Genomic DNA, 16,390 nt, shown 5'->3' on the forward strand with positions numbered 1-16,390 from the left:
GCGACCCCCCCCCCCCCTCCATCGGAAGAACAGCTCCAAGAACCAGATCAACACGCAGGTCACGGAGGAGGAGAAGAAGGAGGGGGAGGAGGAGGAGGACGAAGTCCCGCCAAGAACCTCTGGATGGCTGAGTCCGCAGGGACATGGAACAAAAGAGCACCATCGAACATTCTCTGGGAACACACTGTCCCGAAGCCAGGCATGGCGACGAAGGGCAACTGAAGAAACCATGGCACGACCAAGCACCTCCGAGATGTCCAGAGTGGAGTGAAGGATAAACGCCGCCAGCTCCTGACCATCCAAGACGTGGTGTCTCAAATCCACACAGGCGCCCTCTTGAGAAGTGGCAGACATAAGGGACTCCACTGAGTCCCACAAGCAAGAAGTGGCCCTAGCCAATACACACAGTGTGTTAAGTGCCCGCAGAGCCGCACTGGTCGAGGCAAACATATTGCGCCCCCAGGAGTCCAGCCAGTGGGCCTCCCGTGACAGGGGAGACAACAGCAGCGGCAAAGCAGGAAAGGCAGACTACAAAAGGGGGCCTCTGGTCGAAGGGTGAAGAGAAAGGCACACCAGATCACGCGGTGCCGGATGGTTGCAGTTGGCACTGGGTCCCCCGTGGCGGGATGGCCCCAAGTCCCCAAGAGAGAAGAGTGGAATGAACCCTCGAAGGGAAGCAACAGTTCCCTACCACCAGAACCCTGATGGAGAACCTCCAGAATATGATCTGCGGGGAAATGGGTAGCTGGATTACCCATGCGCAAAATTCCCACAGCCGTGGAAACAGCCCGGGCGAAAGCTGCAACCGCGGAGGGGAAAGCAGCTCCACGTTAGGTGAAAGCTGCAAGTTAAGGCGGCCATCCCCCAAGCCAACCAGAGGAAGAAAGGGTCAAGGCCGGAAGGAAGGAAGAGGGAACGAGGAGTGGGGGACCTGCGGCTCTTCTGGCGAAGACCTCGGTCGTGGAGACGGCGAGGAGCCGCCTTTAGACGATGTCGGGGAAAAAGCCACGACATGGTGGCTCGTATCCGGCGAGGATGACACCAGCAACCGCCGAACCTCTGGAGAAGAGGAGGCGTCCGAAGACGAGTCAACAACCCGACGTCGGGCCCGGCGCCGTAGAGTCCATAACCTGAGGCAGGACACCGTCGTCGACTGGCGCAGGAGGAGACGCCAGGGCGGCCTACAACACAGCACACGGTGCAGGAGACCGGAGCCGGGCCGGCGCCGACCTGACCTCCAACGAGGCAGCTGCCTGCGTGGAGGGACGAGAACGGCCCGGGGAGGGACGAGGTGTCTCCCGCCAGCCGAGACCCACGACAGCGATACCAAAGGGATGATGGACGGAGCGTTAGAGCAAATCAAACACTCACCCCCAGTCAACTGATCTGGGTTTAATCCATCATCATTCTTTAGCTCACTCCACCACCCCAGTTCAGACATGGCCATATGTAAATCAGTCTGACCCTGTGCCTCATGGGAACAGTCCAGCCCGAACTGCCAAGCCACGTCTTCCCTGGACCGGAAACAAGCATCCTGGGACCGGTTTCGGGTTCATAACCCTCGTCAGCCAGGCTATCTTGAATCCAGTGGCAAAGTGAGCAAGGGACCCGCGACAGGGCGAGATGGGCCCTCCGCCGACCCCTGTGGCGCCGCCAGGGCCGGCGCCGCCAGGGCCAGCAGCCGCCGGCGCCACCTCGGCCTCAGACAAGGCTGCCGTCTGTCCCGAAGACCGAGAGGGGCTCGGGGGTGCGACCCGAGCCCTGGCGACCTCCCGCGGCACCACAGGGAGTCCCGTGGGAGTTTGCGGCAAAGCAGAGGCACCGTGGTCCGAAGGAGGGACCCCTGAAGGGCCGCACCCCAACAGCACCACATCCTCCGAGCCTGGATCCGAACCAGTTGGCGCCGGATCAGCCGGCGACGCCGCGGAGGGCCCCGCACACTGCAAGGGATGTGCTGTCATCCCAGGAGGGGAAGGAGGAGGAAGAGAAGCCAGCGAGACCTGCAAAGCTGCCGCATATGTCTCCATCTGGGCTCTGGTCGCCCCTAAGCTGAGAAACGGCGGATAAGGGGACGACACGCGGGCCGCACCACCCGCGGAGAGCCCACACCCGACAGGCCGGAACCCGACCCTCGGGGACAAACTGCGACACTTACCAAGAGGTGAGCGGCGCTCTTGCGACCTGGAAGAAGATCGAAGTCGGCGAGGGAAACCACGGGTCCGAGCACACTCCGCAGGGGCTGGGCGAGATGACGACTCCGACCTGGACACACAGGCCGAAAGAAGTTTCATCCGGCGCTTCCGCCAGGATTTCGGCTTCATCTGCTGGCACGCCTCACAATCAGTGGAGTCGTGGTGCTCCCCCAAACACCACATCCTGATGGGCGGAGGATCCATCGCCGACATGAGACGGCCACACGATGAGCACGTTTTAAAGCCCGAAGGCATTCGCACACTGTTCCCACACATGCAGCAATAGCATAAGGGAAAGGCCTAAACAGGCCCAGAGCACAAACCGGATCCGCGTTGCACACGGAAAAGGAAAAAACTGACGTAGGCGCGCCGGGGTGGGACTTATGTGACCTCGCTGACATCACGTACGCATACAACGCCTGGGCTGAGTCGCGTGGTGCCGTCCTCCGGCGCGCAGAGATGCTGGGCAAAAAAGGTTTCCGGGTCCAGTCTCACGCTGGGGTTTAATTCTACGTGAAGGAATTTGCGGCTAGTAGTCTCTATCAGATATGTTCAAATAATTTAAGTATTTCATTTTGTACTATGTTCGACTGAGGTGCAGGTCTTTTAAGAAGTACTAGATTACATAAGCATTTGTTTAATTTTGATTTCTCTACATAAAGTTTTTCAATTATTAGTTAAACAAACATAACAGAACTCATTATGGTGATGGCTAGTCCCTTATGACGTTGGGTTATTTGGTTAAAAACAAATAGTGATGTACGTTCTTATAACACACAAGCAAAACCCATATCAGAATAATGCAAAGCATGCAAAATAATAAACACACCGGTCCTTCCTTGAGATAAACAAGTACTTGCTCCCATAGCTTCTGGTTCAAACTGTCTTCACTGATTAACCACTGTTGCTGTGGGGTCAATTCGTAAGCTTCTACTCCATGTTCCTCTCCTGATAACTTTGTGATTTTCGGCAGTGAAACAGGCTCATCAACCTCCACTGAAAAAATACAAGACACTTATCAACGTTAGAAAAGAGACCATGAAGAAACGTTCCAACAAACACAGGTACCAACTTTGCAAAAGGAACAGTTGTTACTTTTGTGTTAAAAAGGAAAGTGGCTTTCTTAACAATTACATTGCTGTCTGCTGAAATAGGGTTAACTATCTCCTTGAATCTCAATACTTCCAGCAGATACAAGGCAAATAAAAATGTTTTGTACTGCTACAGGAAACAGCAAATGGGCACCTTCTAGACAGACTAAGTAAGAGCAGCATGATCCTGAATGTGGCATTGTGGGGACGATTTTGTAGGCTATGTACACTGATGAAATTCTATCCACTGCATCTTTGATCTTTCAGCTGATTTCAAATCTCTAGACCGAAGAGTAGTTTTGGACAGGGTTACGCTAGTGGCCTGAGTCTGATGCAGTTCTATATCAGCTTAAATCATTCCTCTGCAAGCACGCTCACCAAATTCAAACTGGTCCATTCTCCACTCATTCATCTGCTCTGTTACATGTGTTGTAACCTTTCTCCTGTTTAAAATGTATACTAACTGCCCACTGTTCATACTAAACACGTGTTGATTGAAACATGGATGCCATCCATATGAATGCAACTCCTCCCTAAAAAATAATAATGGAATCAATATATAAATATTTTCTGTCTGCAAAAAGTGCTGTTCCCAAGAATACATAATTCCGTTATAGATTAAAGTGCGCGATCGTTTCTTCATTTACTCTTTTCTTTTATACAAAGTCAATCACATAGTGGATTCTTATTAAAAAATATATGAACTTACAGTGTGTTACATGATTCAAGATTTAGTGAAAGAAGAAAAGCCAACATGTGTTTCTCAACTTAAACAATCAATTTGTCCCTACTTTAAAGCTTGTAAAATTGCTAACGTGATGTCCACAGAAAGGTCATACGATATCATTGACAAGAGCAAAATCAAGTGTTAAAGGGACAGCAAGTAAGATAAAGGGAAAGAGTTTAATGTGAACAAGAAAAGCGAAAGTGCTTGAATTTATATAAATATAGGCATCACACCACTAGTCAGGATGCTTCTTTCATACATTGAAGGCAAAACAGAGTTCCATGAATGAGTTTATGATATTCCATGAGAAAATGGCATGTTACTTGCTACAAGGGATGTCAAATCACTGTACACCTGCATCACTCACGAGGACGGTTTGCATTGTATGAAACAAACTTTAAATATCAGATCTGAGAATCGTTTGCTTAATACTGAATTGTTGATGGAATTAGCAGAGTTAGATTTGACCATGAATATTTTTTCCTTTACGAGAACGTTCTTTTTAAACCAATCAGAGGAATAGCGTTGGGTTTAAGGTTTGCTTCTCTTAATGCCTCCCCTTTTATGAAGTTGTTTGAGAGGGAGCAAACTTTACAACGAAAGCTACAAAACTTTGAGGGCAGTTTAATGTTGTTGTTGATCTTTACTGATGATTTATTTATAATTAGGGCTCCCAGTTTTATGGTATTTTTTTTTTTTGCCATTTCCGTCTGTATTTATCCATATTTATTTTTTGCTGATGTTATCTGTATTTACCCATATTTATTTTGGGTTTTGTGGAAAAAATAGATTAAATTAGTATATTTCCACACTTATTTAACCGATAAATATGCACTCATGCTTGAATGTCTGGCAGGTTTCAAGGTTGTGACCACCCACAGAAGATAAATCAGTGCTCATATATGAAAATATGCACATTTCAGTATCAACCTTGTGCATATCTACTGCTGTTAAGCCTCTTTACTAAAATCCCTTTCTTTTTTAACACCCTTATCTATCAATCCACACATCTATTGGCCTGACAGTCATAGCAGATAGTATTTAGAATTACTCAAAAAGCACCCAATTTCCGTTTTTATCCACATTTATTCATAAATACAGACAAGAAAATTAATGTTTTTTATCTGTAAAAATGGAAAACAGGGAGCCTTATTTATAATCTGGAATGGTGACAAACAGCCTCACTGAGTTTTACAGTTAACTCAATATAAATGACACTAACATAGAATGAACACTCCTTGGTTGTTAAGTTTTGTGTTTTGAAAGCACAATACAGAGTAAACTGATTAGAAAATGAATTTCAATGAATAGCACTTTGCAGACAACATCAGTCCACCCTTGGCATCGGGTCAACAATATCCCATATGAACAATTTTTAATCACTAAGAGATAATGCGCACCCTTAAGTAAATTGCAATGAGACAGAAAAGATAGGAGAAAAGCTTTCTGAAGAGAGGATTTAATAAAAATGTAACAGCAAGGGCATCAACCAAAGTTTCGACTATTCCTAGACATGATCTGACTTCTAAAAGTCTTGCGAACTTGAAAGTGAGATTTGTTATCACATATAGTCAATAAAGTTCGCAAATCTGCGATCAATGCAACAGACATTGCCATTTTTTACCAAGTAAAGACGTGGCAAAACATAACACAAAGACTCTCAATAACGTTTAGAAAAGTAATCAACTTGAAAAACATTCTATGCTTTAGCGACATGGTTAAACACACCAAAATTCCTCCCTTAAGGAGCACTAGTCATGGGTTCCAGAAATGTGGAAACTAGATTTGTTACCCGTATGTTAAGGAAAAGAAACACTCCTTTCAAGATGGTTTAGAATTCAACCATGTGTGTACGTGAATAATTTTGCATTTGGAAAGATGTATGTGGGCTCTATAATAAGACCAGTAAAAGAGATGGAACAAGCACTTCAGAGCCTTTAAAAAACTCGAAACAAGTGTCAAATGTCAGTCCATCTACATAAGATTATTTGAAAAATAAGACAGAGGAGAGTAGATCCACAGCTATCTGCAGAATAAAGAAAAATAGAAGAGTTGGCAATAGAGAACATGATGATATAAATAACATAACATAATGTACATATATCTCTGTAATTAATTTTGTATCACATAACTCTGGTCAATTAATATTTCCTGCAGCATGTTTCCTTAAATATTGCAGATCAATTCTACAATCCTGCCCGTCAAGACAGTGTTCCAATGCAATAACCTTGACACCATTTCTGAATATAACATCTTACATGGACTAAGACTGTTAATCACATTGTTAAAGCCCTGCTGAATAATTTAATTCCCGATAGTTTTCCACATTAACAACCTAGGTAAGTGAATTTATAAGGACACCGATCAGAAAACTAGTTTTTTGATCCTTAAGTGTATAACTGTATTCACTTAAGGCATTTACATTACAACCAGGACAGTGGAGTGTATCATCAAGGCTGCACTCAACTCTCAAATACCCGATTCGATACTCCCAAATTGATAACTTGATACCAACAAAAATATAATATTATCATATCATTATATTAAAACTTTCCACAAAAATTAAAGAATGTGTGATTCGGGCATTTATTTTATGATATAATATTTCTCTTTCAACAAAAGAGAATCACACATATAGCAGTTAACTGCATATGATTATTCGTAGGGAGACTTACCTGCATCATAAGAGAAAAATCATTGCTCTAGAAACTCCACCATGCTTGATGCATGCGCATGCACTCTTAAAATGGTGTCTGCTATATAATAAGACACTAACAAGGAGGTGAATCGCTAATGCGTCCTTGTAGACAACGAAAAGCATTAGGTTATCATGTCGTATATCTGTAAAGTTTATAACTGATTGGCTACATTTTCTCTAATAGATGTGTTCTACATTATACACAATACCTATGTGTTAATTGTTACATAGCAACAACATTAGCATTTATGTCATTATGTCATTTCAGAAATAAAAAAATCATAATCAACATTTCAAACGGAGATTACGAAGTAAATAAACATTATTTGGGTAAACACATGGTTTTCCCAACATCAAGGTGCTAATTTAAATTATTTAGCAATTTAAGAAAACTTTGTCAGCAATGGTATTTTTTACTTCATTTGACTTGGGAACTCATTCTACACTCCATAATATCAGATTTCTAACTTTTTGATATCAATAAATCCTATTCTACTATGAGTCAAGGTAAATGGGCTATATTTAAAAAATTGATTGCCTTACAGATTTCCTTTATTAGTCACTTAAAATAATGTGAATGTAGTTAATAATAACCCCGCTTTTAGCCCATGATTAATTTGATATGAATTTGATAAGTTATGTAATAAGATGTAAGGGATTTATAGATGTTTATCCATGATCCACAGAATGTTACAAAAAGTAAGACATCATTGAAAAAATTTCTAAGGTCCATGGCACATTGCTAATATGAATCCAGTCATCCTATGAGTAAATGGAGCTCATTAATCACTGCCTTATATATAAACATTTCCAATAACCTCTTGCAATCTAAAAATACATCTTCAAAGTGCAAATGCAACTAGCAGCATAGTGAATCCTGAAATACCAGAACTTTACAAGAACTACAAGAAAGCCCTACATAGGTTTACTCCACGTGAAGATGGTTTAATAAAGTGCATACCTATATTTAATCATAACTTGAGCTATTGCAGTTCCACCTTGAAGCATGAGTTGCATAAGAGTCCAAAGGATATTGTCAAAATTAGACAGGCCAGAAAAAACTATAAACTGACCCTTTCTGAGAGGAAAAATGCTCTCAGAAATGAAGCATGGGAGCTGCTTACCTCAGCCTCACAAATGAAAGATGGTGCCGCTTTTTGGAAAGCGGTTAGAACTCCTTTTCTGTCTTCAGCTGGGGGCCCAACAATCGAAGTGTCCATCACAGAGGGTCAATGAATTGAACATTTTTCAAGGATATATGATAGCAAAAAAACCAAGGGATGCAGTTCATCTGGGAAGGAAAGGGGGAGAGCGATTAGTCTCTATATAATGCCCTCACACACCTAGCAAGGTGTCATGCTTCATCATAGGGCTGTGCTCCTCGTCGGGCCGGCGCTGCAATGCCCGACGGGCTCCCGCGAAGGGGCTCTTTTTCGGAGATCTTTTTAAGAGACAGCCGTATGGGTGCGTGGGGGTCAGTGCAACAAGTGTAGTGAGTGGTGGTGTAGTGAGTTAAAATAGGTATGGTATTACCAGGCAATGAGTCAATTTATTCTGATGGTATACCAGCCTAAGTAAAAATATAAGTGATCCCAAAGGGATTATGATGATCCCTAGGGAGATCAGATGGTCGACATGTTTCTTGCTCTATGCCCTAATGGGTCGGTGGCAATTCATCAGGACCACGTGAGAAAGTGCTCAAAAAAATGTGGGAACTCTACTACATAATTTAGTGATGTAGCAATTGTCAATACATCACCATGCAATCCAATGGGGTCCCTAAGGGAAGTGGACCCTTTGTTGCAGTACCTGGAAAAGAAAGGGGAAAAGGGAGGACAACACAGATACATGAAACAAAATTCGCAAAGGTTCTGGGCTCCTGAAGGGAACCGTGCGTATGGTGTGGCCACCATATGGATGTGTTCACACAGTGACCCAACCAGAGTCATATCTAATACATACCGGTGTTTACCAGATAAGTGAAAGGTGTGGCTGCCTGGCGGATATTGAAATGTGGGACAAACTGTGATGCGCTGGCTCAGAGCGTAACCAGGCGTGGGGCATGCTTAGACGAAATTGGAAACATGCGACTGAGTGCACACAATAGCAAAGTAGTGTCGCAATTTATCCTGTGCGCTTATACATGCTCCGAAGTTGAGGAATAAAGCGTGGTATTGTATCCTGGTGGACCGCCCTGACAAATGGACACTCGCGCTAATGTTGGGGGGTTGTTTTTAGATGACTAAAGGCCTGCCTACGTCACTAGATGCGAGTGACCAGGTGTACACCGTTACGCTAATGTGCCGCAATATTGTACTAAGTGCTACACATGCTCCGCCGCGGAGGGGTCAGGCGTGGTAATATATTCTAGGGAAATACCCTTTAAAATACTCGCGCTTATTGTGAGTGGGAGACTTTCACGGCAAAGGACGCTATTACAAAGGAAACTGTTGCGCCCCGCTAGTGGGTCTGTAGATCAGAATGTAGTGCGGAGTAGACTCACCCCCATTTGGGAAAAAACCTGTAGTACGGGTTCGCCTGGCGGCCAGGGAACGCCTGTCCTGAAACAATATGTAAAGGATAGTATATCATACCTGGCAAGTGAAATAGCTGTGCCGGGACCCAGGGGTGGCGAAATACTTACAAAGTGTCGGCGCGTTCGCTGCCGGGTACCTACTACGGCTCAGGCTTCCGTAGCGCACTGCTGTGCGTGGGTGGCTAATAACGGAAGTGAGCAGACGTGAGCAGCCGTGGCCCGAGTGAAAGACTAGTCCGCAAGTCACGGCCGCCATGATGGGAGTGAAAAATAACTTTATTGTTCAACGAGGGCGGTAATGGACATTCGGCCCAGTTTATAGAACAAAATTCGAGCGTGATAGGGAATGTTGTATGTGGGAGATATGTGGGTGATTATTATATAGGTGATTGGGTAACATGTGGTTTACTATCCCCTGGACGGACAAAGGTATAGATTATGTCGCAACAATGATAACTAAAATTATGAATGTAAAGGGGATATTGTGTATTCTCCCCATATCAGGTTGAAAAGCCAAAAAAAAGCAATTTAATGTAGAAACTGACTTTCGGACTGCCTGGCCCATGGGGTATGGTCTAGGTTATCCCCAATAAAAGCTGTTGCTTGTCGCAATTACTTGCACAACCCCAGTCACCGCCCTGAGAAGATATGCCCATTATAGAATTCTTAGCGGCCATCTCATATCGCCAGATGTTCATGAATTATTGAGAGTGGCCCACGGTATATCATCGTTAAGGCCGTTGGTATGGCTCGAAATTCTAAAGATCCACTGTTGTTCCTTGCGGAAAAGGGCTTCCTTACTGATTTTTGGGAAGGCTTGAAGGACTGTCCATGAGAGGTCATTGGCAGTGTGTTTAGCTTCCACGAAATGTGTGCACATTTTCGTGCTGATCTTTTTGCATCTAATGTTACTCCGATGTTCGGAGATCCTGATCTTTATTGGACGTGTCGTCATGCCAATGTACATTAGCTCACAAGGGCATTGGATTAAATAAATGCAATTGCGGGTGTTGCAATTGGTATGGGATCTCTGTTGCCAATTCAGATTATCCGAGAAAGTTATAGATTTACTCGTTTTTGTAAGGTTGCAAGCAGTACATTGTCCGCATGGATGGTGGCCTGTCACAGGCGGAAGTCCCCACAGTCTTTGCTCAACTAGAGGAGCGGGTTTTGGTCTAGTGCTGATGAGCATGGTTTTCAAATTGTCAGTTCTTTTAAATGCGAAACGTGGTTTCGGAGCTTGCCAGCCTCCTACCGATAGAAGTTTCCAATGCCTTTTGATTATTTTTTGGAAGGTGTTAGATTCTGGAGTGAAGGTGCTGACACAAGTAATTAAGTCAGTTTTCATTCTTTCTGTAGATGCCAGCAAGACATCTCTGTTGGTATTGCGAGCCCTTTTGTAGGCCGTTCGTGTTATACTGTCCGGATATTCTCTGCGGGCTAGGTGGTCAGTGAGTTCGTGTGCCTGTGATTTGAAATCCTCCAGTGCGCTACAATTTCGACGTAGTCTGAGATATTGCCCGTATGGCAGGTTGTTTCGTAGAGCCTTGGGGTGAAAACTACTGAAGAGTAGTGGGCTATGACTGTCAGTTGGCTTTTTATAAGTTTTAGTGGTCAACCCCAGAGTGCTTTTTTGAATGAGTAAATCCAGGAACGGCAGTTCAAGCACGGAGGAGTTGGCTGTGAATCGCAAATAAGGGTTGAGGGAATTAACCCATGTTACAAAAGAAGGGATGGTATTCAGATCCCCTTTCCAAAAAATGAGTATATCGTCAATATACCTCCGCCAAAGGGTGATGTTACCCTGGTAGATGTTGGTCTCACAAAGAATGTTGTTGGCCTCAAAATGAGCCATGTAGAGGCATGCCAGGCTGGGAGCAAACGTGCTCCCCATCGAAGTGCCCTGGACTTGATGGTACATTCGATCTTCAAATTGGAAATAGTTTTTAGTTAGGGCAATCTCTGCACACTCCATAATAAAGGAGATTGGGGTGGGTGAGTTCCATGTTTGTGCTCGTAGAACTTCTTCCACAACATCCAAGGTGGCCCTCTGCGGGATGTTAGTGTAGAGGGCCTCTACATCCAAAGTGACCAGGGCATCCACTCTACTGCCAGTTTCGTTAGTTTGTTTAATGATGTTAAGGACGTCCCTTGTGTCTAGTAGAAAAGTTGGTGTTTTTTGTACCAGAGGGCGTAAAAAATGGTCGCAGAACCGCGAGAGGGGTTCTAGTACCGAGTTGATACCTGACACAATCGGCCTCCCAGGTGGGGGCAGGACACCTTTGTGGATTTTGGGTAATGTGTAAAAGTAAGGTATCCGGGGATCCTTATTTGTCAAGAATTCCGACTCATTTTTCGAAATCCAGCCCTGTGTTAAGGCACTGGTCACTAATGTTCTTATTGTGATGACCAGTTTGTTGGTTGGATCTTCTTTGATTTGTTGGTAGTACCGTGTGTCACTAAGTTGTCTTAGGCATTCTGTTCTGTAATCAGGGGTGGACATAATCACTATAGCTCCCCCCTTGTCAGCCTCTTTGATGGTAATAGTGGTATCTTGGCTCAGATCAGTTATTGCCACATTTTCAAGGCGTGAGATATTGTGGAAGGATTTTTTCTCTGTCATGTTGTTAATGTCATTGAGGACTGCTTTCTCAAAGGCCAAGATTTCCGGAGGGACCATTGCGGATGAAGGAGTGAAGGAGGATGGTTTGCGTAGGCCTGAGTCAGATGAGGGAGGAGGATTTTGACCTGTGAAGAGATTCCTCAAGCGGATTTTCCGAAAGAGGTCATGTACCTCACAATGAGTTCTAAATTCGTTGTGTCGTGGTGTGGGCACAAAACCCAGACCCTTAGAGAGGATCTTAGTCTCTTGTTGGTTTAGTTGTCGATCTGACAGATTTACTATCAGTTTTTCTTCCCTCTGTGGCTCCTGAGTTCCATCTGGCCTTGGTCTGTTTGGTCTTTCCAGTGGACCTGTTTTTGTTGATTGTACCCTCCTCTTCTTCTTCCTCTGCCCCTGCCCCAGCCTCTGCCTAAAAAAGGTTGTGGTAGGTAGGGGTTGAATGGAACAGGCCCATGTTGGAAACCAGGTGGTTGCCACATGTGCGGGCCTGGAAAGGGTGGCATGGGGTAGGTATATTGTGGGTTCGGTGGTCCTTGTTGCTGGTAGGATTGTTGGCCTCTCCAACTCTCAGAGCTAGAATTACTGCTGTTGGAATTCGTTCTTCGACGGGAGCTAGAACTTTCGTCTGACGAGTAATCACTCTGTGCGTTTTGAAAATCGTCTTTTAGGTAAGGATAGATTTTTTCTTTATTGAAGCGGTTGATATCTTTTTGGAGTTTGTTGATTTTTTGTCTCATTAGATAATCCTTATTTTCTGCGATTTCGCTATTGATTTCTGATAATTTGGTTTTAAAGGCCGCAATAGTGATGGTTGCTTTTAATGCTCCTTCGGCAATGGTGATCTGGATGATTAGATCATCAGCAAGACGTTTGGCGGTCTTAATAATCAGTATCAACCAGTCCCTAGTGCACTTCCAGGCAACTAGGGACCATTCTTCCTTAAATTGCTTGTCCTCAAGGAAGATTCTTGGCATGTTTGACACAATAAGCCCATTGGGGGCTATATTTGCGCGGAGATATTCGGTCATAATTGCCCCGTGCATTATGATCTTCATTAGTTGGCGTTTCATGTTGGTAATGCTGTTCCAGTCACTGCCCATGCTCGTAGTGGCCATGGCTCCGTCTGCGTCCAGTAAAGATGGTGTTCTGAGAATTTCTGTCACTAGATCGTCATCAAAGGATAGACCTTGGTGTTGTTCCATGGTCGGGGTTGTCCAAGGGAAGGGTAAGGGAGGAAAAAGAGGGGGAGGGCGGTAATTATCCGCTAGCCACAAGGGCTAAGGTTCCACGGCTGGGCCGCCGTACGTAATGCTTCAAAAAAAGGGGGAGGAACCAAGAGCTTTTTGATGAGGTCCTGCACCGTGCTCCGAGGAATATAGAACAAAACCAAGGGATGCAGTTCCTCTGGGAAGGAAAGGGGGAGAGCGATTAGTCTCTATATAATGCCCTCACACACCTAGCAAGGTGTCATGCTTCATCATAGGGCTGTGCTCCTCGTCGGGCCGGCGCTGCAATGCCCGACGGGCTCCCGCGAAGGGGCTCTTTTTCGGAGATCTTTTTAAGAGACAGCCGTATGGGTGCGTGGGGGTCAGTGCAACAAGTGTAGTGAGTGGTGGTGTAGTGAGTTAAAATAGGTATGGTATTACCAGGCAATGAGTCAATTTATTCTGATGGTATACCAGCCTAAGTAAAAATATAAGTGATCCCAAAGGGATTATGATGATCCCTAGGGAGATCAGATGGTCGACATGTTTCTTGCTCTATGCCCTAATGGGTCGGTGGCAATTCATCAGGACCACGTGAGAAAGTGCTCAAAAAAATGTGGGAACTCTACTACATAATTTAGTGATGTAGCAATTGTCAATACATCACCATGCAATCCAATGGGGTCCCTAAGGGAAGTGGACCCTTTGTTGCAGTACCTGGAAAAGAAAGGGGAAAAGGGAGGACAACACAGATACATGAAACAAAATTCGCAAAGGTTCTGGGCTCCTGAAGGGAACCGTGCGTATGGTGTGGCCACCATATGGATGTGTTCACACAGTGACCCAACCAGAGTCATATCTAATACATACCGGTGTTTACCAGATAAGTGAAAGGTGTGGCTGCCTGGCGGATATTGAAATGTGGGACAAACTGTGATGCGCTGGCTCAGAGCGTAACCAGGCGTGGGGCATGCTTAGACGAAATTGGAAACATGCGACTGAGTGCACACAATAGCAAAGTAGTGTCGCAATTTATCCTGTGCGCTTATACATGCTCCGAAGTTGAGGAATAAAGCGTGGTATTGTATCCTGGTGGACCGCCCTGACAAATGGACACTCGCGCTAATGTTGGGGGGTTGTTTTTAGATGACTAAAGGCCTGCCTACGTCACTAGATGCGAGTGACCAGGTGTACACCGTTACGCTAATGTGCCGCAATATTGTACTAAGTGCTACACATGCTCCGCCGCGGAGGGGTCAGGCGTGGTAATATATTCTAGGGAAATACCCTTTAAAATACTCGCGCTTATTGTGAGTGGGAGACTTTCACGGCAAAGGACGCTATTACAAAGGAAACTGTTGCGCCCCGCTAGTGGGTCTGTAGATCAGAATGTAGTGCGGAGTAGACTCACCCCCATTTGGGAAAAAACCTGTAGTACGGGTTCGCCTGGCGGCCAGGGAACGCCTGTCCTGAAACAATATGTAAAGGATAGTATATCATACCTGGCAAGTGAAATAGCTGTGCCGGGACCCAGGGGTGGCGAAATACTTACAAAGTGTCGGCGCGTTCGCTGCCGGGTACCTACTACGGCTCAGGCTTCCGTAGCGCACTGCTGTGCGTGGGTGGCTAATAACGGAAGTGAGCAGACGTGAGCAGCCGTGGCCCGAGTGAAAGACTAGTCCGCAAGTCACGGCCGCCATGATGGGAGTGAAAAATAACTTTATTGTTCAACGAGGGCGGTAATGGACATTCGGCCCAGTTTATAGAACAAAATTCGAGCGTGATAGGGAATGTTGTATGTGGGAGATATGTGGGTGATTATTATATAGGTGATTGGGTAACATGTGGTTTACTATCCCCTGGACGGACAAAGGTATAGATTATGTCGCAACAATGATAACTAAAATTATGAATGTAAAGGGGATATTGTGTATTCTCCCCATATCAGGTTGAAAAGCCAAAAAAAAGCAATTTAATGTAGAAACTGACTTTCGGACTGCCTGGCCCATGGGGTATGGTCTAGGTTATCCCCAATAAAAGCTGTTGCTTGTCGCAATTACTTGCACAACCCCAGTCACCGCCCTGAGAAGATATGCCCATTATAGAATTCTTAGCGGCCATCTCATATCGCCAGATGTTCATGAATTATTGAGAGTGGCCCACGGTATATCATCGTTAAGGCCGTTGGTATGGCTCGAAATTCTAAAGATCCACTGTTGTTCCTTGCGGAAAAGGGCTTCCTTACTGATTTTTGGGAAGGCTTGAAGGACTGTCCATGAGAGGTCATTGGCAGTGTGTTTAGCTTCCACGAAATGTGTGCACATTTTCGTGCTGATCTTTTTGCATCTAATGTTACTCCGATGTTCGGAGATCCTGATCTTTATTGGACGTGTCGTCATGCCAATGTACATTAGCTCACAAGGGCATTGGATTAAATAAATGCAATTGCGGGTGTTGCAATTGGTATGGGATCTCTGTTGCCAATTCAGATTATCCGAGAAAGTTATAGATTTACTCGTTTTTGTAAGGTTGCAAGCAGTACATTGTCCGCATGGATGGTGGCCTGTCACAGGCGGAAGTCCCCACAGTCTTTGCTCAACTAGAGGAGCGGGTTTTGGTCTAGTGCTGATGAGCATGGTTTTCAAATTGTCAGTTCTTTTAAATGCGAAACGTGGTTTCGGAGCTTGCCAGCCTCCTACCGATAGAAGTTTCCAATGCCTTTTGATTATTTTTTGGAAGGTGTTAGATTCTGGAGTGAAGGTGCTGACACAAGTAATTAAGTCAGTTTTCATTCTTTCTGTAGATGCCAGCAAGACATCTCTGTTGGTATTGCGAGCCCTTTTGTAGGCCGTTCGTGTTATACTGTCCGGATATTCTCTGCGGGCTAGGTGGTCAGTGAGTTCGTGTGCCTGTGATTTGAAATCCTCCAGTGCGCTACAATTTCGACGTAGTCTGAGATATTGCCCGTATGGCAGGTTGTTTCGTAGAGCCTTGGGGTGAAAACTACTGAAGAGTAGTGGGCTATGACTGTCAGTTGGCTTTTTATAAGTTTTAGTGGTCAACCCCAGAGTGCTTTTTTGAATGAGTAAATCCAGGAACGGCAGTTCAAGCACGGAGGAGTTGGCTGTGAATCGCAAATAAGGGTTGAGGGAATTAACCCATGTTACAAAAGAAGGGATGGTATTCAGATCCCCTTTCCAAAAAATGAGTATATCGTCAATATACCTCCGCCAAAGGGTGATGTTACCCTGGTAGATGTTGGTCTCACAAAGAATGTTGTTGGCCTCAAAATGAGCCATGTAGAGGCATGCCAGGCCA

The 16,390-nt window shown here is 45.0% G+C and overlaps 1 protein-coding gene across 1 annotated transcript in view; it reads right to left on the reverse strand.

The window, feature by feature from the left end:
• Nucleotides 1-16,390, reverse strand: part of UHRF2 (ubiquitin like with PHD and ring finger domains 2) — an 898,530-nt gene that overhangs the window by 41,734 nt on the left and 840,406 nt on the right. The window contains exon 14 of the mRNA XM_085633451.1: nucleotides 3,022-3,188. Coding sequence (XP_085489577.1) covers nucleotides 3,022-3,188 — 167 coding nt within the window. The remainder of the gene's footprint in view (nucleotides 1-3,021; nucleotides 3,189-16,390) is intronic.

The sequence above is a fragment of the Triturus cristatus genome, chromosome 2_1 (assembly GCF_964204655.1).
Source record: "Triturus cristatus chromosome 2_1, aTriCri1.1, whole genome shotgun sequence".
Lineage (NCBI taxonomy): Eukaryota > Metazoa > Chordata > Amphibia > Caudata > Salamandridae > Triturus > Triturus cristatus.